The sequence below is a fragment of the Pseudophryne corroboree genome, chromosome 7 (genome assembly GCF_028390025.1).
Source record: "Pseudophryne corroboree isolate aPseCor3 chromosome 7, aPseCor3.hap2, whole genome shotgun sequence".
Classification (NCBI taxonomy): domain Eukaryota; kingdom Metazoa; phylum Chordata; class Amphibia; order Anura; family Myobatrachidae; genus Pseudophryne; species Pseudophryne corroboree.
Window position 1 is genome coordinate 351,061,945 of NC_086450.1, and position 26,781 is coordinate 351,088,725.

General features: G+C 46.6%; 1 protein-coding gene and 1 pseudogene across 8 annotated transcripts in view; both read right to left on the reverse strand.

Moving 5' to 3' along the window:
• Positions 1–26,781, reverse strand: part of REXO5 (RNA exonuclease 5) — a 158,680-nt gene that overhangs the window by 26,384 nt on the left and 105,515 nt on the right. For all 8 annotated transcript variants that reach the window (XR_010182084.1, XM_063934430.1, XM_063934429.1 and 5 more), the window contains 5 exons: positions 25,457–25,559; positions 16,733–16,857; positions 16,525–16,645; positions 8,348–8,452; positions 7,047–7,184 (listed from right to left, as the gene is read on the reverse strand). Coding sequence is in view for 7 of the 8 variants with exons in the window: in XM_063934430.1 (XP_063790500.1) it covers positions 7,047–7,184; positions 8,348–8,452; positions 16,525–16,645; positions 16,733–16,857; positions 25,457–25,559 (592 nt within the window). In the remaining variant the exon portion in view is untranslated. The remainder of the gene's footprint in view (positions 1–7,046; positions 7,185–8,347; positions 8,453–16,524; positions 16,646–16,732; positions 16,858–25,456; positions 25,560–26,781) is intronic.
• LOC134946953 (U6 spliceosomal RNA) lies at positions 13,895–14,010 on the reverse strand (annotated as a pseudogene).

Consider the following 26,781-nt stretch of genomic DNA (forward strand, 5'->3'; position numbering starts at 1 on the left):
GAACCTAGCTTACAATATGGGTGCGGACATGGGATGATTATTAGTATTTTCCTTTATGTGGCGCAACAAGAGGTCCGCAGCGCCTTGCAAAGTAAATAAACAGAAACAGTATGAACAAAACAAGAAAAAAAAGTGACTTTGAGAACAGAACAGTGCAGAACATGGATATTGTCTATAAACATTGCTGCATCAGCAGTCATAGTACCCAAATAAGCAGCAAGGCGGCAGCACCCAAGTGTTTGGTAAAACTGAAGGCAGTGGAGAGGAGATGGAAGTTTGACCTTTGACCATGCTGCTTACAAATGTATGAGTAGAACGACTGACAGCACTAATATGACAACTCCCAGACAGTGTAAATAACTCTGTAAATTTTATGTACATTTCAGTACATTCTGTAGCTGATATCGAACTAGGAACTATAATGAAGAATCAAAGGGGATCAACAATAATTTCTGAAAACACTGCTTAAAGTACACAGTTGTCATAACTGGGATGTAGGCAGTATCCAGCGCTCAGCATGACGACAGTTAAGGTGCATACACATGGTGCGATGAATGCTTACGATTCGACTATATAGTCAAACTAGTAAGAAAAGTTAGTATATATCGCACCGTGTGTACACAGCTTGCGATACCGATGCGTGCTCCCATGGGGTCGGTATCGCAAGAAAAAATAGACTGTGCAGGCAAAGCTATTTTGACTATATTGTGTACAATCTAGATTCTAGTATAGTCAAAATTGTACATAGCCAAAATTGCACTGTGTGTATAATCAACATCGGTGGTTTTGGCTCCGGGGAGTTTTAGGGAAATCGCAAAGTCAAAATCGGCATTTAGGCAGCATCGCAGCAGCAGAATCCCGATGCTCCAAATCCTGACAGATCCCAAACGTAAGTATAGGGGTTAGGGCTAGGTTTTTGGGTTAGGCAGTAGGGGGGAGGGTTAGGCTTGGGAGGGAGGATTAGGGTTAGGCTGCTGAAGGGGATGGTTGGGGTTAGGCTGCAGAAAATAAGAATTTACTTACCGATAATTCTATTTCTCGGAGTCCGTAGTGGATGCTGGGGTTCCTGAAAGGACCATGGGGAATAGCGGCTCCGCAGGAGACAGGGCACAAAAAAGTAAAGCTTTTACCAGATCAGGTGGTGTGCACTGGCTCCTCCCCCTATGACCCTCCTCCAGACTCCAGTTAGGTACTGTGCCCGGACGAGCGTACACAATAAGGGAGGCAATTTGAATCCCGGGTAAGACTCATACCAGCCACACCAATCACACCGTACAACTTGTGATCTAAACCCAGTTAACAGTATGATAACAGAAAGAGCCTCTTAAAGATGGCTCCTTAACAATATAACCCGAATTTGTTAACAATAACTATGTACAGTATTGCAGATAATCCGCACTTGGGATGGGCGCCCAGCATCCACTACGGACTCCGAGAAATAGAATTATCGGTAAGTAAATTCTTATTTTCTCTATCGTCCTAAGTGGATGCTGGGGTTCCTGAAAGGACCATGGGGATTATACCAAAGCTCCCAAACGGGCGGGAGAGTGCGGATGACTCTGCAGCACCGAATGAGAGAATTCCAAGTCCTCTTTTGCCAGGGTATCAAATTTGTAGAATTTTACAAACGTGTTTTCCCCCGACCACGTAGCTGCTCGACAGAATTGTAATGCCGAGACCCCTCGGGCAGCCGCCCAAGATGAGCCCACCTTCCTTGTGGAATGGGCCTTAACAGATTTAGGCTGTGGCAGGCCTGCCACAGAATGAGCAAGTTGAATTGTGTTACAAATCCAACGAGCAATCGTCTGCTTAGAAGCAGGGGCACCCAACTTGTTGGGTGCATATAGTATCAACAGCGAGTCAGATTTTCTGACTTCAGCCGTCCTTGAAATGTATATTTTTAAGGCTCTGACAACGTCCAACAACTTGGAGTCCTCCAAGTCGCCAGTGGCCGCAGGCACCACAATAGGTTGGTTCAGGTGAAACGCTGATACCACCTTAGGGAGAAAATGCGGACGAGTCCTCAGTTCTGCCCTATCCGAATGGAAGATTAGATAAGGGCTTTTATAAGATAAAGCCGCCAATTCAGATACTCTCCTGGCGGAAGCCAGGGCCAGTAACATAGTCACTTTCCATGTGAGATATTTAAAATCCACCTTTTTCAATGGTTCAAACCAATGGGATTTGAGGAAATCTAAAACTACATTTAGATCCCACGGTGCCACCGGAGGCACCACAGGAGGCTGTATATGCAGTACTCCTTTAACAAAAGTCTGTACCTCAGGAACTGAGGCCAATTCTTTTTGGAAGAATATTGACAGGGCCGAAATTTGAACCTTAATAGATCTCAATTTGAGACCCATAGACAATCCTGATTGTAGGAAATGTAGGAAACGACCCAGTTGAAATTCCTCCGTCGGAACACTCCGATCCTCGCACCACGCGACATATTTTCGCCAAATGCGGTGATAATGTTTCGCGGTGACTTCCTTCCTTGCCTTAATCAAGGTAGGAATGACTTCTTCTGGAATGCCTTTCCCTTTTAGGATCTGGCGTTCAACCGCCATGCCGTCAAACGCAGCCGCGGTAAGTCTTGAAAGAGACAGGGACCCTGTTGTAGCAGGTCCCTTCTCAGAAGTAGAGGGCACGGGTCGTCCGTGACCAACTCTTGAAGTTCCGGGTACCAAGTCCTTCTTGGCCAATCCGGAGCCACTAGTATAGTTCTTACTCCTCCTCACCGTATAATCTTCAATACCTTTGGTATGAGAGGCAGAGGATGAAACACATATACTGATTTGTACACCCAAGGTGTTACCAGTGCGTCCACAGCTATTGCCTGTGGATCTCTTGACCTGGCGCAATACTTGTCCAGTTTCTTGTTGAGGCGAGACGCCATCATGTCTACCATTGGTCTTTCCCAACAGTTTATTAGCATGTGGAAGACTTCTGGATGAAGACCCCCCTCTCCCGGGTGAATATCGTGTCTGCTGAGGAAGTCTGCTTCCCAGTTGTCCACGCCCGGGAAGAACACTGCTGACAGTGCTATTACGTGATTCTCCGCCCAGCGAAGAATCTTGGCAGCTTCTGCCATTGCACTCCTGCTTCTTGTGCCGCCCTGTCTGTTTACATGGGCGACCGCCGTGATGTTGTCCGACTGAATCAACACCGGTTTTCCTTGCAGGAGTGGTTCCGCCTGGCTTAGAGCATTTTAGATTGCTCTTAGTACCAGAATGTTTATGTGAAGAGACTTTTCCAGGTTCGTCCATACCCCCTGGAAGTTTCTTCCTTGTGTGACTGCTCCCCAACCTCTCAGGCTGGCGTCCGTGGTCACCAGGATCAAATCCTGTATGCCGAATCTGCGGCCCTCCAATAGATGAGCCTTTTGCAACCACCACAGAAGATATACCCTTGTCCTTGGCGACATGGTTATTCGCAGGTGCATCTGAGGATGCGACCCTGACCATTTGTCCAACAGATCCCTTTGGAAAATTCTTGCATGGAATCTGCCGAATGGAATTGCTTCGTAAAAAGCCACCATTTTTCCCAGGACTCTTGTGCATTGATGTACAGACACCTTTCCTGGTTTTAGGAGGTTCCTGACAGGTCGGATAACTCCTTGGCTTTTTCCTCGGGAAGAAAAACCTTTTTCTGAACCGTGTCCAGAATCATCCCTAGGAACAGCAGACGTATCGTCGGAAAACAGCTGCGATTCTTGGAATATTTAGAATCCAGTCGTGCCGTCGAAGAACTACTTTAGATAGTGCTCTTCCGACCTCCAACTGTTCTCTGGAACTTGCCCTTTTTAGGTCGTGCAAGTAAGGGATAAACATATAGTCCCCTTTTTTCCGGTTCGCTATCACTGCTCTGAGTGACTTTATCTCGATTTGAACCTTTTATGTAAGTGTTCAAAACATTTTAGATTTAGACTATGTGTCACCAAGCCGTCTGGCTTCAGTACCACAATATAGTGTGGAAAAATAATACCCTTTTCCTTGTCGTAGGAGGGGTACTTTGATTATCACCTGCTGGATATACAGCTTGTGAATTGTTTCCAATGCTGCCTCCCTGTCGGAGGGAGCCGTTGGTAAAGCAGACTTCAGGAACCTGCGAGGAGAAGATGTCTCGACTCTCCAATCTTTACCCCTGGGATAATACTCGTACGATCTAGGGGTCAACTTGCGAGTGATCCCACTGCGCCCTGAGACTCTTGAGACTACCCCCCCACCTTGCGTCCGCTTGCACGGCCCCAGCGTCATGCTGAGGACTTGGCAGACGCGGTGGAGGGCTTCTTTTCCTGGGAAAGGGCTGCCTGCTGCAGTCTACTTCCCTTACCTCTATGTCTGGGCAGATATGACTGGCCTTTTGCCTGCATGCCCTCATGGGAAAGGAAAGATTGAGGCTGAAAAGACGGTGTCTTTTTTAGCTGAGATGTAACTTGGGGTAAAAAAGGTTGGATTTCCCAGCTGTTGCTGTGGTCCCCAGGTCCGATGGACCGACCCCCAAATAACTCCTTCCCTTTATACAGCAATACTTCCATCTGCCGTATGGGATCTGTATCACCTGACCACTGTCGTGTCCCTGACATCTTCTGGGAGATATGGACAACGCACTTATCTTGATGCCAGAGAGCAAATATCCCTCTGTGCATCTCACATACATATATATAGAATGCATCCTATTAAATGCTCTACATGAATAAAATATTTTCAGTCAGGGAATCCGACCAAGCCAACCCAGCACTGCATCTCCAGGCTGATGGCGATCGCTGGTCGCAGTATAACCACCGTATGTGTGTATATACTTTTTAGGATATTTTTCCAGCTTCCTATCAGCTGGCTCCTTGAGGGCGGCCGTATCTGGAGACGGTAACGCCACTTGATAAGCGTGTGAGCGCCTTATCACCCTAAGGGGTGTTTCCCAACGTACCCTAATTTCTGGCGGGAAAGGGTATAACGCCAATATTTGCTATCGGGGTAACCCTACGCATCATCACACACTTCATTTTATTTTATCTGATTCAGGAAAAACTACAGGTAGTTTTTTCCACTCCCACATAATACCCTTTCTTGTGGTACTTGTAGTATCAGAAACACGTAACACCTCCTTCATTGCCCTTAACGTGTGGCCCTAATGAGAAATACGTTTGTTTATTCACCGTCGACACTGTATTCAGTGTCCGTGTCTGTGTCTGTGTCGACCGACTGAGGTAAATGGGCGTTTTTAAAACCCCTGACGGTGTTTCTGAGACGCCTGGACCGGTCCTAATAGATTGTCGGCCGTCTCATGTCGTCAACCGACCTTGCAGCGTGTTGACATTCTCACGTAATTCTCTAAATAAGCCATCCATTCCGGTGTCGACTCCCTAGAGAGTGACATCACCATTACAGGCAATTTCTCCGCCTCCTCACCAACATCGTCCTCATACATGTCGACACACACGTACCGACACACAGCACACACCGGGAATGCTCTGACAGAGGACAGGACCCACTAGCCCTTTGGGGAGACAGAGGGAGAGTCTGCCAGCACACACCAAAAACGCTATAATTATATAGGGACAACCTTATATAAGTGTTTCTCCCTTATAGCATCTTTTATATATATACAATATCGCCAAAATCAGTGCCCCCCCTCTCTGTTTTAACCCTGTTTCTGTAGTGCAGTGCAGGGGAGAGCCTGGGAGCCTTCTCTCCAGCTTTTCTGTGAGAGAAAATGGCGCTGTGTGCTGAGGAGATAGGCCCCGCCCCTTTTACGGCGGGCTCGTCTCCCGCTATTTTTGAAGTTAGGCAGGGGTTAAATATCTCCATATAGCCTCTGTGGGCTATATGTGAGGTATTTTTTGCCTCTAATAAGGTTTTTATTTGCCTCTCAGAGCGCCCCCCCCAGCGCTCTGCACCCTCAGTGACTGTTGTGTGAAGTGTGCTGAGAGGAAAATGGCGCACAGCTGCAGTGCTGTGCGCTACCTTTATGAAGACTCAGGAGTCTTCAGCCGCCGATTTTGGACCTCTTCTCTCTTCAGCGTCTGCAAGGGGGCCGGCGGCGCGGCTCCGGTGACCATCCAGGCTGTACCTGTGATCGTCCCTCTGGAGCTAGTGTCCAGTAGCCAAGCAGCAAATCCACTCTGCACGCAGGTGAGTTCACTACTTCTCCCCTAAGTCCCTCGTTGCAGTGATCCTGTTGCCAGCAGGACTCACTGTAAAGTAAAAAACCTAAGCTAAACTTTCTCTAAGCAGCTCTTTAGGAGAGCCACCTAGATTGCACCCTTCTCGTTCGGGCACAAAATCTAACTGGAGTCTGGAGGAGGGTCATAGGGGGAGGAGCCAGTGCACACCACCTGATCTGGTAAAAGCTTTACTTTTTTGTGCCCTGTCTCCTGCGGAGCCGCTATTCCCCATGGTCCTTTCAGGAACCCCAGCATCCACTTAGGACGATAGAGAAAAGGATGGTTAGGGTCAAGTTGCTGAAGGGGATGGTGACGGTCAAGTTGCTGAAGGGGATGGTAAGGGTCAGGTTGCTGAAGGGGATGGTTAGGCTGCGGGTGGGTTGGGATTAGGCTGCGGGTGGGTTAGGGTTAGGCAGTAAGGAGAGGGTTAGGCTGCAGAAGAGGATGGTTAGGGTTAAAATACTTACCAAAATCCATCAGGATTTTGAAAGTTGTGATTCTGCTGTTGGGGTTCTGACCGTCGCCATGCTGAGCGCCAGGGTATTGCACTCAAACCTTCCACACATTAACTGTATCTTAGAAAGGATCAAGGTGGAACTGAGGTGGGTAATAATGTTCTCATGTAGGTAAAATTTGGTAGAAGCATATTGACACATAGTCAGCCCATGCAGGGCTCGGCACGTGACCATACACAAGTCTGCTAGGAGGTGTGTCTTGTGCACCTAGTATAAGGCAGATGCAAGTACACAGTATTGAGGACAACTTGCAGTAAACTAGAAGTAGCCCATGAAGAATACACTATTTTACAAAGCACATTTCTTTTGAGCAGCCCATTTTACTTCTCTGCGTCATACTCCACTGACTTACAAATGACCATGCTCACCTGAGAATCATCAGTTACGATACTCATTGAGTTGATAGGACCGCAGCTCTGGAAATGGATCTTCACTGATTTCATGCACATACCAGTCTTGAAGGGTCGAACAAAGACAGTGCCAAAATCTTCAAACAGGCCCCTTACCTTTAATGGTGGACAAGAAATGAGACCTAGTTATGCTACAGACAGTATAGCATGTTGGTATTTAGAGTTCCCCTACACGTGATGATATCACACACATTCACAAATTACTAAGCACAGTAAACTTTACATACACTATATGTAGACAAAAGTGATTGGACAACCCCCCTCCAGCGCAAGCAAAATGGTGTGCTCCAGACAAGTGTTTGTGAAGGTAAAAAAACGGGTAGAAGGGCACTCAGATTATTTGCTAATGGAATGGCTTAAGCGAGTTTGAAAAGGGCACCATCGTAGGCTGCGCAATGTCATGTTTCCATGGCGACACTGGTTTACAGAATATTCGGTAACCCGGATGGACTGGCCAGATCAGACTCCAGACCTGGATGGAGGAATGGCCGTGCCCGCTTGTGTTAGAGCCTTTTTTACAGATTGTGACTTAGTTGCACACAGATGTACAAGTACCACAAAGCTCAGTGGTCAGTGTATATTAGTAATGTCGTTTTGTCACTTCTTGCAGCTTTTAGTGGTGCGAATAAGATAAAATAAGATAAGATAATATAAAAGGACCCTGTTGTACCAAGAGGGGCTATTTGACGGTATCCGTTCACATGGTCGACCATGTTATGGTCGACAGTCATTAGGTCGACCACTATTGGTCGACATTGACATGGTCGACATGGACACATGGTCGACACATGAAAGGTCGACACATGAAAAGGTCGACATGCGTTTTTAAACTTTTTTTCTTTTGGGGAACTTTTCCATCCTTTACGATCCACGTGGACTACGATTGGAACGGTAATCTGTGCCGAGCGAAGCGAAGGCACCATGCCCGAAGCATGGCGAGCGAAGCGAGCCATGCGAGGGGACGCGGTGCACTAATTGGGGTTCCCAGTCACTTTTTACGCAAAAAAAAGACACCAAAAAAAGTTAAAAAACTCATGTCGACCTTTCATGTGTCGACCATTTTCATGTGTCGACCATGTGTCCATGTCGACCATGTCAATGTCGACCAATAGTGGTCGACCTAATGACTGTAGACCATAACATGGTCGACCATTCATACCGGAACCCTATTTGACATGCCTAGAACCACAGTGTATGAGGACACATCTGTAGAGAGATACTCTCTTTTTTCTTTAAATATTCCAAAAGTCTAAGCTTACATGTTCATTGGTGTCCGCACTGCATTCACTGAAAATACTTCCAGATTGGAACTGAACTATACTGACTGGAGACTGGGGAATAACACTGGATGCTCTCTCCAGGACCTGCAAGGATAAATGGGGCATTATTGGACATTATGCATATTTGTCTACAGATAACATGCTCAGATAGGAACATGTGGAATTATTTATTAACGGTTACTTCTATAACGAAGGCCAGCATATTCTATTGCACTTTACAATTGGGAACAACAAAACAAGACTGGGTACTAGATACACAAAGAGGTAAGAGAGCCCGATTAAATAACCACACAAGTGGGGAAATGTGAGTGGAAAAACAGGATTTTGGTACTTACCGATAAATCCCTTTCTCCGATTCCACAGGGGCCACTGGAGCGTAGTTACAATGGGGATATAGTAGGCAGTAATTGGGAGCTGGCACTTTAAAATTCTCAACCTGTGGCTAGCTCCTCCCCTACTATCTCCCCTCCAAGCCAGTCTACGTAAAACTGTGCCCGATGAGAGATGGAATAAACAAACCTTAAGGTAGAGGAGGTTAATGACGCCCTGTAAACCAGGATAACCCAAACTAAACCTGGAACAGAACCTGACAAAAAACCAGGCTAGCCTGAACTCAACAAGCAGTCATATGGTGATCTGCAAACCGTTAAGCAAAAAACAAGGAGGAACAGCGCTGGGCGGGCGTCCAGTGGCCCCTGTGGAATCGGAGAAAGGGATTTATCGGTAAGTACCAAAATCCTGTTTTCTCCTTCATCCACTAGGGGCCACTGGAGCGTAGTTACAATGGGGACGTCCCAGAGCTCCCAAAAACGGGCGGGAGAGCGCTGCGAGTCCTGTAAAAACTGCTCGGCCAAATTGTGATGCAGAGGCCGCAAAAGTGTCAAACTTGTAGAGTTTGACAATAGGAATGTCAGTCCGACCAAGTAGCCGCCCGACAAACTATTTATGGAGACCCCACGGGCAGCCGCCCACAAAGGTCTTACCACGCGCGTTAAGTGCGCTGAAATGGAATACGGAGGCTCCCTAGCAACCTCCAAGAAGACTGTCTGATGGTTAGATGTATCCAACGGCCCAGCGTATGTTGGGACCCCGGCTATTTAGCACGGGAGCATTGTACAGCACCAAGAAGAAAACACTTTGTCGAATAGCCGAAGACCTCTGTAGGGAGAGTCGGCGAGCCATGACAACATTCAAAGAGGACCAAAAAACACTAGTGTCAGATTTGTCGGAAAAATGGACATCCCCTCAGGAAGAAACGACCGCTGAGACCGAAACTCAGCCGGGGGAGATGCCATAGAGCACTCCCTGAAAAAGAGGCCGAACCTACGGCCGCTAGGCTAATCTCTTTTGGAAGAAAACCGAAAAAAACAGAGACCTAAAATTCAGGTCAGTGTGGTATGAAGCGCAGCGGAGCAAAACCTCCCAGAGAAACCAAAGATGACGGCTGAATGGTAACTGAAAGAAGGGGAAAACCCCTTTTATGCTTATTATGTCCGATACAGTTTTCCAAAAGTGGCAAAAGCGAGAAGAGGTAACAGACTTCTGAAATCGGGGCCCGGTAGGCCTAACCAACCTAGGGAACTACTCCCTTCTGAGGTCTCGTGAACAGTCACACGGTTACACGGAACCAGTGTAAGATTGAACCAGGAAAAGTTGTTGAAGTGGACAGTCCAGTCGAGGTAGTAGCATAGGCTCCTCTACTGACAACAGGTGTATCTGTATCTTCAAGACATCTGTGGCCCAACCAGAGCCACCGAGAGGACTAGCACGCATAATCCCCTCCTGTGTTACCGAACCGGAGGTAGAAATTAAAAAGGGAGGCCGGATAGAATAACCAGAAAACTCCCCGGAGCCCTGAGGGCCTCCTCGGCTACTGCCCGAGCTCACGCCCGAGAGTAGTAAAGGGTTAAAAAGTCAGTCAGAACGCCCTGAGGTCGATCCGAAATCTCCGCCCACAGCGGACCAGCTGACAAAACTCCGGGGAATGTTTTCTCCCCCGGGAGTCTGACCTGGTGGCTTGACCCGGAAAGAAGATTGTTGTCCCCCGCTCAGAGAGGGATGTTGTCCCCCGTTCAGAGAGGAATGTTGTCCCCCGCTCAGAGAGGAATGGAGGCGACCACTCCTTGCGTCGCAACTTGACTGAAGGAATAGAGTACCTGGTGCCGAGGAAGGAAAAATCCTCTGACGGACCAAGTTGAGAAACGTCTATGAGGAGCATAAATTGGATCTGTGTTGAACCATAAGCTCCTGGATCCTCCGGATATTCAGAAGCCACCTAATGTACAGAGTGGGAAAGCAGCAGTAGATTGTCCATTTAGGGAACCAACGTCACCTTCTGCCCTTGAAAGAGTTATTCTGTGATCTTCCTGAACTCTGTGGGAGCGGAAGAGATACCGAGAGGAAAGGACTGACAGTGAAAATGAGAATCCTGTAATGTGAATCTGAGAAAAGCCCGTCCAACTGAAATCAGTAAACAGGCATCTCTGAAGACAAGGGACACGTAAAAACTCCCTTTCTTGTTCAAAAAAAAAAAAAAAGCAATCACAGACTGAAAGGATTGTAAGGCCAGAATAGGTCTGGCCGAGCCAACTGGCTTCGGAACGTGAGAAGAAAACAAAGGCCTGAGAACTGTCCCGATTCAAATGATATGTGAAAAACAGGGATCAACACTCTTTGCGGTTAGAAGCATATGGAGCGCCGCCTGCAGTATGACTCTTGTCATCGTAAATCGGCCGCCCCCTGCCGAGGGACTCCTGAGATGGTTGTTCCGAAATCTAGTTTGCCCCAGCCTTCTCAGTTCTTCCCATAGGACCACCGACCTGCGCCTACCCTGGGACCCTCCAGGTGGTAGGAAAGTCTGACCTGTAGTGGGTTTATAAGGATGATGCTGAACCTCTGCTTCAGCTCTTTTTTTTTTTTTTTTTTTTTTTTTGAGATCCCCTGGCGACTGAAATATCGCCCGTGTGGAGTCGAAAGTTTCCGAAGGGTCACGGAAAAATCTAAAGGAAAGACCGGTAACGGTCTGTCTTGGAGCTGGGGCAGTATTAGGAGAAAGCAAAGTGGACTTACCTCCAATGGTTCAAGAAATCCTGCAGAAAGTTCCTTCCCCTGAACCATCTGCCCCGTAGGATTACATGTTCACCTGTCACAGTCGCAGCCCCAGAGGTCGACGGTTTAAGACAGCCCAAGCGAAAATGCAGGGTCCGAGTCTGCAGACGTGGTGACCTTCAAAGATCATAGAGCAGAATCGTGATTCGGACCTGTACCAAAGTATCAATTGATCCTGATGTGAAACATCCTGTAACCTAGAGGACAATTGTTCCACAACCTACCTGTTCCGGACAAGGTAGAAACATGCTGCCGTATATGTCTTCGATGGGTCCCTGAACAAGGTTGCTCAGGAAAACGGCAGCTTGTTGGACCGGCGGTACATCGAGGGGTATATCCTAGAAAGGTTCTGATACCATCTCCTGACGACTGTGGGAAGAGGGTAGGGAAAACAAACATTGTTTGATACCTGATTTTGTGTGTTCGGGTGTCTGACGGCCGCCTACCGGAGCCTGCCCAGCTCATCCGAGACTGGGCCAGTCGCTGTCATTTCGTCATTGGCGTCGAACCCTGATGGACTTGACGTGTCCGCCTCCTTTACCTGCAGTACCAGACGAACTGCTGTATAATGCACCTGGATATTCTGAGACACTGGTTCAGACTCCACAGAAAACAGACATCATTAGTATTGTAACCTGGAAGGTTAGCAAGGTTCCTTTAGAAACCTGGAGAGGTGAAATGACGTACAAGATCTCTGGTTAATAGTGACATTACCTGTATAATCTGAGCTGTTCAACAGGAGTGTCCTGCAGGCGCGTGGAGGGCTCTGCAGATGGCTCCACCGCATACTTCACACCTAAGAGGGAATTCTTTAACTATCCCAGGTGAGAGGAGAAAAGGTGGGTTAAAGAAACACAGCCATATGTAAAGTCTGCACTATAATATATAGTGACCGACATCAAATAAACTTTCTGGAGCAGCGGAGACCTGAACCAGTAGCGCTGCGCTGTGGGACAGGAGTCTTAGCCCTAGGCTATAGGGGCTCCCCTTAAAGTTTCTTTATTTTCAAACCCTGGTCCCCCTGTACAGATACCCGCTACTAGCGTACTGAGCCGCAGCGCTATTTGTCTGATGCCTTACACGCATTCCCCAAATTACAAATAGCATTAGTAACTAGCCAAGGAATAATAAAGGGAAGACCACACTGTATGTAGTGTACCGCTAAATTTAGGTGCACCAGATGTTTCTCGGAGGTTCCGCTGGCTTTTCAAAATGGTGACCAGACTGTGAGAAAAGATGGGGGAAATTGTTATGTGGCAAGGAGGTATTTTGTTATTAGAAAACATTGCGGAAGTGGTTTGTTTTATCTTAAAGATGTATGTGGACACCTCTGTACAAACTACACAAAAGTAGGGCACTGGTAGGAACCAGACCCACGCCCTCCATGCCGCAAGGCAGCAACGCCAACCACCACACCATCCGCACTGCCCTATATACGGCATTGTATGCATATATCTATATACATACCTCCACACATCTATATATATATATATTCATACATACACATCTATATATATATATATATATATATACACACCCACAGTGAATCCAACCCTGTATGTGAACCCATTAGGGTAGATAAATACTGTAGTATATGTATGGTAAATAAATTGTGCACATTTTTGAATCATTATGAGATGAGCCCCAGCTCCTGTAATAGAGCAGGCTCCTGTATGAAATGCCTGTCAGAGGACTCTCCTGCAGGGAGGATGTCAGCAACTCCCTGCACAGAAAATTTAAAAACCCCCCCTGAGACAGGATTTGTGTCTAGAGGCAGTGAACGCTGCGATCCGCCGCCGGGAGCCCGCTGAGCAAAGCGGGAATAGCCTTCACCCCCACATCCTACCTTTATCCTCCCTGAACAGCCCGGAGAGGGAAGGGGGCTTGCAGCGGCCGGGGAGCGGTGTGACAGTGCAGCGGCGTGTCCTGTAGCGGCCGGGGGACGGAGTGCGCTTAGCCCGCCGAACAGAGCGGGAGTTAGCTCCGCCCCCTCCGCTTCGGCGCCAAATTTAAACCTGCTCTACCATAAGCGGGAAGCGCCCTGTATCTCCCCGGCCGCTTGTAAGCTGTGGCCGGGGAGCGTTTCATGCACCGAGTCCCATGTGACCTTGTGTGCCAGAGTCTGGAGCCTAGCTGTGTGAGCAATAATGACTCACTTTTGCAAATAATAATGTGCTAAGTATGCTCCTTAGACTCTGGCATACAGCTTCTATTCTCACTGTGTATCCCCCGGCTGCCTTCTGCAGCCGGGTAGTGAAGAGCGCTGAGCCCGCTTACAGAGCGGGCTGAAGCTCCGCCCCCCATATAATGGCGCCAAGTTCAAATTATTAAGCGCCTTTGATGCACTCCAGCCTTCTATGACTGGAGTATAGGGGACCATACCTATGTTGAAAACTGAAACTGTTTAATTCTGGTCAGGATTATATGGAACGCTTCAAGAATTTGCATGTCATCCTTGCACAGGGCTCATGCTGCGCAGGGGCTTTGCTAAACTTCTCTATATCGTTCCAATTTAGTGCTGCCGAAGCAAGCACTTCAAACACATGATAAAACATACATCAGTGACAAGGGGGGATGTTTGTACTCACCACACTTTAGGCGTACTCCAACTCGACCCCGAGGCTCCGACACACGCCGCACGCAGCGGTGTCCGGTCCCTTTTGTACTCATCTTCTGATGGAGTGGCCCCGACACGAGCCGCACGCAGCGGTGTCCGGCCATTTTTGATACTCACCGCTGCCATGCTGCCGGAATCTTCTGCTGGATGGAGTGGCCGCGACACGCGCCGCACGCAGCGGTGTCCGCCGACTCAGGAGAGCTCAGTGTCTCCCTCAGCCGGGGCCCATCCCTAGCCGCACGCAGCTGCGATGGGACCCCGCCGGCAGCTCCCACGGTGCAGACTGGCAGTGGCAGAGCTGCCAGTCTGTAAGAAAGAAAAATAAAATAATAAAGAAAAAAGAAAAATTTCTTCAGCTAAACCCAAGTGAACCAGCTCACATCGGGCACATACTAAGACTGGCTTGGAGGGGAGATAGTAGGGGAGGAGCTAGCCACAGGTTGAGAATTTTAAAGTGCCAGCTCCCAATTACTGCCTACTATATCCCCATTGTAACTACGCTCCAGTGGCCCCTAGTGGATGAAGGAGAAACATTTAACACTGTGATCCCTGTAGGATCATAAACGTGGATTTGTACCAATAACATAACAATAAGCATATAGAGGTGTGGGAATGAGTGCAACTATAGTGGGTGCAAGGGGTGCCATTGCTATGGGGCACAGAGGCTTAGGGGGAGCCTAGACCCAGGTTATAAAGTTGCACAGCAAGTGACCATATTTGCCTGCTAAGAAATTGGGTCTTATCCAGCCTGAATTGTGTGACATTACATTGTCAGTGAGAGGAGGGTGTAGTGGATGTTATAATGTTAAGGGGGCACTGTAATGTGGCATAATCTGATCTGTTCATTGTAATGTAGAGGGCACTATAATGTTACATACTAAGAACTGGGGCACTGTAATGTGGCACAATATACAATGGAGGCACTATAGTGTGGCATTATATGTACTGGGGCACCTTAACGTGGCATAATTTGAACTGGAGAGCTGTCTAATGTGGCACAGTATAAACAGGGGGCATAATATGAACTGGAGACACTGTATGTCATAAAAGGAATTGGGGATACTTGTGGCATAATGTGGCACTATTATGGGACATAAAATTAATAACTATTGCAGAGAGGTGTTTATCAATAAACATCCCAATACAGTATGTTGCTATGGGGCCCCCAAACTTCTGGTTACGCCCCTGGGTGACGCTTCTGTTAAAAATGCAAGTACAGGACACTGGCATTCTACATGGCTAAAAAGTGTGTTTATTCTGATTCTAGCAATAGGATCGTCAGAAAAAAAAAAAAAATAGGCATAAACTATTGTATAGAAACGGACAGCCAAAGACCAGTAACCAATGTAGTTAGCACTCTACATTGCTCCAAAATAACCACAGACGGGACAGAATTCATAAATGCCTGCAGACGAAGAAACAAACAACTGGCAACTACAGAAGGGCAGCTTAGTCCAGAAGTCAGGACTCCAACCATCCATAACCAGGGAATAAATGGTCTCTTCCAGTACAAGATGACCACCAACCCATAAGCGGCCCTTCAGGTAATGTGTCCTCAAATCTGAACTCCAACTATACTAACGGAAAACAATAAGACCTATAACCCAGAAGTGGGGAGGACCATTGTCCAAAGATGCATATATGGGCCAACTGCCCAGGTGCTTCAACAAGGGATCAAAAAACCACCAGCAGGGTCATGTGCAACTGCAAAGTTCACTCAATCCACCCCAAAGCTCAGCCATTACCCTGGAGAGTCAACCACCATGACAGGGCCAGGTCTATGACCTGGGTTGGTTTGAGGAGCCCAAATTCTAGTGCTCAATAGAAATCAACCTCTCGCAAGAGTTTCCTCATATGTAATCTGGGGACTCAAGCGTAAAGCAAGACAAGTCAGGGTAGCTACTGTGATTGAAAAAAAAACAGCCCTGAGAAGAGGCCGTACGCAAACCAACCCAGTGAATAAGGTTGCTGCAGTAGGAATGGGGACCCAGAGCAACCTCAAGTGTCTTATGTCCCTTACATAACTTTATAAGCAGCAAGGGACAGCCACCGACTACCATTGATGTGACCCCACTCCATAGTGCCCTGAGTCCCATAAGGGGTGCTGAGGCATACTGAAATTAAAGAGGGCTAGATTTTTTTTTTTTTAAATCCTTCCTAACATTTTTTTGTGCCTCCTCCTGGGGTCTGGTGGAGGTGGGAGGGTTTAGATATGATGGGAAGCAGTTGATGGAGCTTCAATTCCAATAGTTTAACTATTTAGTGACTACTCCTCAGCCTAACTGCTAAACCCACAATCCTGCAGTGTCCCCATGTTAGGACAAATGAAGAAACTGTAATTGAGATTCTTAAAGGCAAGATGGCAAGTATAAAATGATTACAACTGCCATCATTCTCCACTGTATCACGTAATAAGCAACTTAAAACTCACATCCTCATCTGAAGTACATAATATATTCTTAAACAGTCTTGAAGGAACCAGATTCTTCACACTTTCCCTTTTGCCAATGTAAAGGATCTGCCTCTTTAACTTTACCAATGAATCTGCAAGACTGAAAAAAAAATAATGGTTTTCAATATATAGATTAACAAATTTATTTAAATATTACAATTTTGAGAGAAGACAAAAACAACGATACCACGGGCGTGCTGATTGCTGGGGAGCGGTCACATCATTCTGTTGACTCTTTATATCTCTCTCTGCTAAAGGACTCTGCAGACAACTTGCATCCACAAACATCTCCTCTAGATTAAGAAGTGCAACCTGAAAACCCCCCAGAAACATTATTATTTTAGGAACAGATCACATATTGCCAAAATTAGGGGATGGTTAGAATTAGGCACTACGGGAAGGATTAGGTTTAGACTACAGGAGGGGAGGTTTAGGTTAGGCTGCAGGAGGGGAGGTTTAGGGTTAGGCACTGGGGGAGGTTTAGGGTTAGGCACTAGGGGAAGGATTAGACTTACTACAGGAGGGGAGGTTTAAGTTTAGGCTGCGGGACAGGATGGTTAGGAATCATGAGGGGAGGGTTAGGCATTAGGGGGAGGATTACAGTTAGTCTGCATGAGGGGATTGTTAGGGTTAGTCATTAGAGGGAAGGGTTAGGCTGAATATGGGGAGGGTTTGGGTTAGGCCGAATGAGGGGATGGTTTCAGTTAGGCATGAGTGGGAGGATTAGGCTGAATGAGGGGAGGGTTATAGTTAGCCATTAGGGAGTAGCTAGGTTGCACGTGGGGAGGGTTAGGCTGAATGAGGAGAGGTTTAGGGTTAGGCTGCACGAGGGGAGGGTTAGGGTTAGAAATGAGCAGGAGGGTTAGGGTGAATGAGAGGAGAGTTAAGGTTAGTAATTAGGGAGAGGGTTAGGCTGAATGAGGGGTGGGTTAGTGTTAGGCACTAGCGGAAGGGTTAGGATTAGGGTTAATGGCAACATGTCAACATTACGACTATGTAGACATGGCAAATGTCAACAAAATATACCACACACAGTCTAGGTCTATGGGCCCTAATGACCTTATTCATGTATTTTATATGTTAAGCATCAAAATGTATTTTAGGAAAGTTGATACAATTGCTAATACATTTGCTAATGCCACAGATAAGTGACAGTAATAATCTCCCATTGAATTCACTTGCTTTTTATAATAGAGGTATTAACAAGAATTACAGTAGATATCGAGTACCAAAGGTTCCTAAATGTCATGCGATGCAGGACTGATTTATTCTTGTTTAAGATATAACTTTTATTATAACCATTAGACTATATTAATATTGCAGGTTAACATTTAGAAACAGCAAAATAAAGCCGTTGTTTTTTTTTACAATATTTACTTTATGGAAGCATCCAAAAAAACAAACAAAAAACAACAGCAAATAAAAATGAAAAGCAAAACAATGACAAATTCAATATATATAAAGATACATTATTTGGAGAGAGCCTGGAATCGAACCAAACAGCAGAAGGGTATGTTTCTTATACCACATACTATTAGTACACAAAAAAATACTAACTAGTACTACAATGGACACTTCTTATGTATAGTGCAACCTAATTCTAGCAGAGTAAGGAGGAGCTCTGATTGTAACATTTTCAAATATTCCCGAGAAGCCAATCAGGCAGCAACACGATTAGCAGGGGCAACAGAGTCCCAGCCAGGAGGGAGGATAAACCTCACAATGAGGTGTTCCAAGATAGGAGAGTGGGGTGCTTACATTTAGTGGCCCATCCGACTCTGGGGAACTGGGCTCCAAACACCTCCACAGACACAATATTAGCATAGGTGGAATCCTTAAGTAACTCAGGATCATATCTAGCTAATTCGGTTGCTCAGAAGAGGTTGTGAACAAATGGATGGCAGCAGATGGAGCAAGAGAAGCAGATCTCACATAAAATGTGGCCATCTTGGATGCATCACCCACCGTTAGAAAAAAAAATTAAAATAAAGTTTAAAATTAGGGTTGTGTATATATAGAAAAGAAGTGCTAAAAATACCATAGGGTTATAAATCTTTTTTATTATTATTATAATACTGATTATAATACTGACCAACTTGTGATTTAATGGAGAATACCCTTATATACTGAGTGTAATAATTACACACTAATTTATTTTGATTTATAACTGTACCAAGCTATAAAGCCATTTATTTTAGATTCCTTATAGAAGAGTCTCTGCATAATCTATATTCAGCGTACTGCCATATAAATATGTCATCTACCTTTATTATATGCAGTTATACCTTAATTACAACTTAACATTTCTCTTAAATATTGTAAATGCTAAATTCTGTACTTTTTATCAGTTGCTTTTCTTGATGAAAACTGCAATTCTGCACAGACTCAGTGACAGTAGCTGAGATATCTGAGTATAATGGGAAATACTCAAAATTGCCTATCATTTTATCAAATTATTTGAATTAGGTTTCTCTCTCATTTAACCAAATATTTTCACTCCACGATTATATCATAATACAATGTAGTGAATATTTGGAAAGCAACATTGTTAATATTTGTATTTAGATACAGCTAATTCAATATTTTAGATGTGTAATTCGCTGGGCCACTAGATAGTGTTGCAGAGGATAGAGTATAAAACTAGGTACAGTGGTAACGCGTTTCACTGTGTTTGCTACATCAGTGCTGACACTGGAGGATAAAGGTATTAGGTTCAAACTCAAATGCCAATTGTATTATTGCTTTTAAAGCGGCAATCATTTACAAGGCAAAACCAGGTCGGTTTTACCTTATAAATGATTGACGCTTTAAAATTATGGGCAGACTGGGTGAATTTCACAAACAGCCGGCACTTCGCAGGCTATTACATATTGCCATAGGCAAGGGCAGATTTTATGTGTAGGGTGCCCCTAGGCACAACAGTAATGGTTGGTAGTAAGGCCTCCTTTCATAATAGCCAATATAATAGAATTATAAAAAAAATAAGATTTTACTTACCGATAAATCTATTTCTCGGAGTCCGTAGTGGATGCTGGGGTTCCTGAAAGGACCATGGGGAATAGCGGCTCCGCAGGAGACAGGGCACAAAAAGTAAAGCTTTTCCGATCAGGTGGTGTGCACTGGCTCCTCCCCCTATGACCCTCCTCCAGACTCCAGTTAGGTACTGTGCCCGGACGAGCGTACACAATAAGGGAGGATTTTGAATCCCGGGTAAGACTCATACCAGCCACACCAATCACACCGTACAACTTGTGATCTAAACCCAGTTAACAGTATGATAACAGCGGAGCCTCTGAAAGATGGCTTCCTTTAACAATAACCCGAATTAGTTAACAATAACTATGTACAACTTATGCAGATAATCCGCACTTGGGATGGGCGCCCAGCATCCACTACGGACTCCGAGAAATAGATTTATCGGTAAGTAAAATCTTATTTTCTCTATCGTCCTAGTGGATGCTGGGGTTCCTGAAAGGACCATGGGGATTATACCAAAGCTCCCAAACGGGCGGGAGAGTGCGGATGACTCTGCAGCACCGAATGAGAGAACTCCAGGTCCTCCTTAGCCAGAGTATCAAATTTGTAAAATTTTACAAACGTGTTCTCCCCTGACCACGTAGCTGCTCGGCAAAGTTGTAATGCCGAGACCCCTCGGGCAGCCGCCCAAGATGAGCCCACCTTCCTTGTGGAGTGGGCCTTTACAGATTTAGGCTGTGGCAAGCCTGCCACAGAATGTGCAAGTTGGATTGTGCTACAGATCCAACGAGCAATCGTCTGCTTAGACGCAGGAGCACCCATCTTGTTGGGTGCATACAATATAAACAACGAGTCAGATTTTCTGACTCCAGCTGTCCTTGCAATATATATTTTTAATGCTCTGACAACGTCCAGTAACTTGGAGTCCTCCAAGTCACTTGTAGCCGCAGGCACTACAATAGGCTGGTTCAGATGAAATGCTGACACCACCTTAGGGAGAAAATGCGGACGAGTTCGCAGTTCTGCCCTGTCCGAATGGAAAATCAGATATGGGCTTTTGTAAGATAAAGCTGCCAATTCTGACACTCTCCTGGCAGAAGCCAGGGCTAGAAGCATGGTCACTTTCCATGTGAGATATTTCAAATCCACCTTTTTTAGTGGTTCAAACCAATGAGATTTTAGGAAGTCCAAAACCACATTTAGATCCCACGGTGCCACTGGAGGCACCACAGGAGGCTGTATATGCAGCACTCCCTTAACAAAGGTCTGGACTTCAGGGACTGAAGCCAATTCTTTTTGAAAGAAAATCGACAGGGCCGAAATTTGAACCTTAATAGATCCCAATTTGAGACCCATTGACAATCCTGATTGCAGGAAATGTAGGAATCGACCCAGTTGAAATTCCTCCGTCGGAGCACTCCGATCTTCGCACCACGCAACATATTTTCGCCAAATTCGGTGATAATGTTGCACGGTTACTTCCTTCCTTGCTTTAATCAAAGTAGGAATGACTTCTTCCGGCATGCCTCTTTCCTTTAGGATCCGGCGTTCAACCGCCATGCCGTCAAACGCAGCCGCGGTAAGTCTTGAAACAGACAGGGACCCTGCTGAAGCAAGTCCCTCCTTAGAGGTAGAGGCCACGGATCTTCCGTGAGCATCTCTTGAAGTTCCGGGTACCAAGTCCTCCTTGGCCAATCCGGAACCACTAGTATCGTTCTTACGCCTCTTTGCCGTATAATTCTCAATACTTTTGGTATGAGAGGCAGAGGAGGAAACACATACACCGACTGGTACACCCAAGGCGTTACCAGCGCGTCCACAGCTATTGCCTGCGGATCTCTTGACCTGGCGCAATACCTGTCCAGTTTTTTGTTGAGGCGAGACGCCATCATGTCCACCATTGGTCTTTCCCAACGGGTTACCAGCATGTGGAAGACTTCTGGATGAAGTCCCCACTCTCCCGGGTGAAGATCGTGTCTGCTGAGGAAGTCTGCTTCCCAGTTGTCCACTCCCGGGATGAACACTGCTGACAGTGCTATCACATGATTCTCTGCCCAGCGAAGAATCCTTGCAGCTTCTGCCATTGCCCTCCTGCTTCTTGTGCCGCCCTGTCTGTTCACATGGGCGACTGCCGTGATGTTGTCCGACTGGATCAATACCGGTTTTCCCTGAAGCAGAGGTTCTGCCTGGTTTAGAGCATTGTATATTGCTCTTAGTTCCAGAATGTTTATGTGAAGAGACGTTTCCAGGCTCGTCCATACTCCCTGGAAGTTTCTTCCTTGTGTGACTGCTCCCCAGCCTCTCAGGCTGGCGTCCGTGGTCACCAGGATCCAATCCTGTATGCCGAATCTGCGGCCCTCCAATAGATGAGCACTCTGCAACCACCACAGAAGAGACACCCTTGTCCTTGGAGACAGGGTTATCCGTAGGTGCATCTGAAGATGCGACCCTGACCATTTGTCCAACAGATCCCTTTGGAAAATTCTTGCGTGGAATCTGCCGAATGGAATCGCTTCGTAAGAAGCCACCATTTTTCCCAGGACTCTTGTGCATTGATGTACAGACACCTTTCCTGGTTTTAGGAGGTTCCTGACAAGCTCGGATAACTCCTTGGCTTTTTCCTCCGGGAGAAAAACCTTTTTCTGAACCGTGTCCAGAATCATCCCTAGGAACAGCAGACGAGTTGTCGGCATTAACTGGGATTTTGGAATATTCAGAATCCACCCGTGCTGTTTTAGCACTTCTTGAGACAGTGCTAATCCCATCTCTAGCTGTTCTCTGGACCTCGCCCTTATTAGGAGATCGTCCAAGTATGGGATAATTAATACGCCTTTTCTTCGAAGAAGAATCATCATCTCGGCCATTACCTTTGTAAAGATCCGAGGTGCCGTGGACAATCCGAACGGCAGCGTCTGAAACTGATAGTGACAGTTTTGTACAACGAACCTGAGGTACCCCTGGTGTGAGGGGTAAATTGGAACGTGGAGATACGCATCCTTGATGTCCAAGGATACCATAAAGTTCCCCTCTTCCAGGTTCGCTATCACTGCTCTGAGTGACTCCATTTTGAACTTGAACTTCTTTATGTACAGGTTCAAGGACTTCAGATTTAGAATAGGCCTTACCGAGCCATCCGGCTTCGGTACCACAAAAAGAGTGGAATAATACCCCTTCCCTTGTTGCAGAAGAGGTACCTTGACTATCACCTGCTGAGAGTACAGCTTGTGAATGGCTTCCAACACCGTCTCCCTTTCGGAGGGGGACGTTGGTAAAGCAGACCTCAGGAAACGGCGAGGTGGATCTGTCTCTAATTCCAACCTGTATCCCTGAGATATTATCTGCAGGATCCAGGGATCTACTTGCGAGTGAGCCCACTGCGCGCTGTAATTTTTGAGACGACCGCCCACCGTCCCCGAGTCCGCTTGAGAAGCCCCAGCGTCATGCTGAGGCTTTTGTAGAAGCCGGGGAGGGCTTCTGATCCTGGGAAGGAGCTGCGTGTTGCTGTCTCTTCCCTCGACCTTTGCCTCGTGGCAAATATGAATAGCCCTTTGCTCTCTTATTTTTAAAGGAACGAAAGGGCTGCGGTTGAAAAGTCGGTGCCTTTTTCTGTTGGGGAGTGACTTGAGGTAGAAAGGTGGATTTCCCGGCTGTAGCCGTGGCCACCAAATCTGATAGACCGACTCCAAATAACTCCTCCCCCTTATACGGCAAAACTTCCATATGCCGTTTTGAATCCGCATCGCCTGTCCACTGTCGCGTCCATAAAGCTCTTCTGGCCGAAATGGACATAGCACTTACCCGTGATGCCAGTGTGCATATATCCCTCTGTGCATCACGCATATAAAGAAATGCATCCTTTATTTGTTCTAACGACAGTAGAATATTGTCCCTGTCCAGGGTATCAATATTTTCAATCAGGGATTCTGACCAAACTACCCCCGCACTGCCCATCCAGGCAGTTGCTACAGCTGGTCGTAGTATAACACCTGCATGTGTGTATATACTTTTTTGGATATTTTCCATCCTCCTATCTGATGGATCTTTAAGTGCGGCCGTCTCAGGAGAGGGTAACGCCACTTGTTTAGATAAGCGTGTTAGCGCCTTGTCCACCCTAGGAGGTGTTTCCCAGCGCTCCCTAACCTCTGGCGGGAAAGGGTATAATGCCAATAATTTCTTTGAAATTATCAGCTTTTTATCAGGGGCAACCCACGCTTCATTACACACGTCATTTAGTTCTTCTGATTCAGGAAAAACTATAGGTAGTTTTTTCACACCCCACATAATACCCTGTTTAGTGGTACCTGTAGTATCAGCTAAATGTAACGCCTCCTTCATTGCCAAAATCATATAACGTGTGGCCCTACTGGAAAATACGGTTGATTAGTCACCGTCACCACTGGAGTCATCGCCTGTGTCTGGGTCTGTGTCGACCGACTGAGGCAAAGGGCGTTTCACAGCCCCTGACGGTGTTTGAGTCGCCTGGACAGGCACTAATTGATTGTCCGGCCGTCTCATGTCGTCAAACGACTGCTTTAGCGTGTTGACACTATCCCGTAGTTCCATAAATAAAGGCATCCATTCTGGTGTCGACCCCCTAGGAGGTGACATCCCCATATTTGGCAATTGCTCCGCCTCCACACCAATATCGTCCTCATACATGTCGACACACACGTACCGACACACAGCAGACACACAGGGAATGCTCCTAATGAAGACAGGACCCACTAGCCCTTTGGGGAGACAGAGGGAGAGTTTGCCAGCACACACCAAAAGCGCTATATATATATATCAGGGATAGCCTTATAATAAGTGCTCCCCTATAGCTGCTTTGTTATATAAAAATATCGCCATAAATTTGCCCCCCCTCTCTGTTTTACCCTGTTTCTGTAGTGCAGTGCAGGGGAGAGACCTGGGAGCCGTCCTGACCAGCGGAGCTGTGAGAGGAAATGGCGCCGTGTGCTGAGGAGATAGGCCCCGCCCCTTTTCCGGCGGGCTCGTCTCCCGCTATTTTGAGAAATCAGGCAGGGGTTAAATATCTCCATATAGCCTCTAGGGCTATATGTGAGGTATTTTTAGCCTTTATAGGTACTCATTTTGCCTCCCAGGGCGCCCCCCTCCCAGCGCCCTGCACCCTCAGTGACTGCCGTGTGAAGTGTGCTGAGAGGAAAATGGCGCACAGCTGCAGTGCTGTGCGCTACCTTTAGAAGACTGCAGGAGTCTTCAGCCGCCGATTCTGGACCTCTTCTGTCTTCAGCATCTGCAAGGGGGCCGGCGGCGCGGCTCCGGTGACCATCCAGGCTGTACCTGTGATCGTCCCTCTGGAGCTTGATGTCCAGTAGCCAAGAAGCCAATCCATCCTGCACGCAGGTGAGTTGACTCCTTCTCCCCTCAGTCCCTCGCTGCAGTGATCCTGTTGCCAGCAGGAATCACTGTAACATAAAAAACCTAGCTAAACTTTCTCTAAGCAGCTCTTTAGGAGAGCCACCTAGATTGCACCCTTCTCGGCCGGGCACAAAAATCTAACTGGAGTCTGGAGGAGGGTCATAGGGGGAGGAGCCAGTGCACACCACCTGATCGGAAAAGCTTTACTTTTTGTGCCCTGTCTCCTGCGGAGCCGCTATTCCCCATGGTCCTTTCAGGAACCCCAGCATCCACTAGGACGATAGAGAAAAGCCACTGACATTTTTTTATTTTTAATTATATATACATATTTACTAATTAAGACAGCTGATGGGCAGTTTGTGCATGTCTTCCCCGTTTACGCTCCATTCAAGGTGGCATATGATACAGTACAGTGGAAATATTAGCTACTGGTTCATTTCGGGCTGACAGTATCAACACAAGCATCCAAGTGCCGCCCCAAGGCGCGTGCTCCACGTGCCTAATGGGACATTTATCACTGGCCCTAGGGCTGCGTTTACATAAAATTACACACCTTCTCTGGTCCATGCTCAATAAAATACTGAGCTAATTCCAAAGCAGCAGCAGCATCCTCTGAAGGATTGTGTCCCACTACATCATCACGCTGAATCTCTCTCCTACAAACACAATAATATATATATATATATATATATATATAAAAACATATATGAGCTCATGCAGACGGAAGTGCAAGTTGACCCACCTCCTACCCGTAAATTATGTTATTCCTACTGCACATGGGCACCAAAAATCCTTAAACCTGTATCCCTATGGCAACTAGGAAGCATTTTCAGATTACAACTGCTTGCACTTAGCAGAATGAGCAAAGTACTAAGAGGACCTACACACAAAATGTGTTGGATGCTGACTACACAATATGTGTCTATGAGGAAACAGATCAGTGGCAGGTGTTTGATCCCCGGTGCAAAGTACAAAATGATGATGTTGATAATCAGTGGACACTTCAGATTGGCTAAGTGTGTCTGTACAGTATCTCTCCACTGATGATATTAGTATTGAAATATGCTTATTGTGGATCAATTCGCATGATTACATTAATAATTGCCATTGGTCTACAGCAAGACAGCAGATTCCCATTTGATCTTAAAGGGCAATATTTTCTGACATAAACTAGATGCATATACTACTGTTCCCTCCTGTAATAAAGCAGGCACATGTGCTACCCTTACCAACCTGCCCATTAGGGAGGCCAATCCTAGGATCGGGATTGGCGGGATCTAGACCAAAAAATGGCCAGGATTTAATCCCGGGGCCGGAAGATCCAATCCCTGGGATTGCAAGATTTACCAGCCCCATTGTTTTTTTAAACCTGGGCAGCGTTAGGTTCAGACCCTGCCCGGCTCCCTCCTCCCGGCTCCCCCTGCCCCCAGCAGTGCCTACTGTGCAGCGTTATATGATGTTAGAGGTCACGCTGCGCAGTCCGATGCCAACCGCCCGCACTGCCCGGACCTCAAAGCCTGTAAGCTCTCCCACCCTTGCGGACCGGGAGCCCGGCTCCCACCCACGATAGTGAATATTTGTGTGGGCTGGGGTAGGCGGGTCTTCAATCCAATCCCAGGCAACCTGGGATTTACCTTTTTTTCAATCCAGATACCCGGGATTGAAAAAAAAGGCCCCGGATTGGCCTCCCTACTACCCATATCTTGTCACGTGGCCTGCTCTGCAAGTTGAGTGAAATGTGATATTTGGGCACTTGCGATTTAGTCCAACAGTAATACTGTATACTCAACATGAGCAAAAAACCAAACATGCAGCCTAAGTATATTTTTATAGAAAAGTAAAGCGAGCAATGAAAATGTGACCATGTATTGTTTCTTA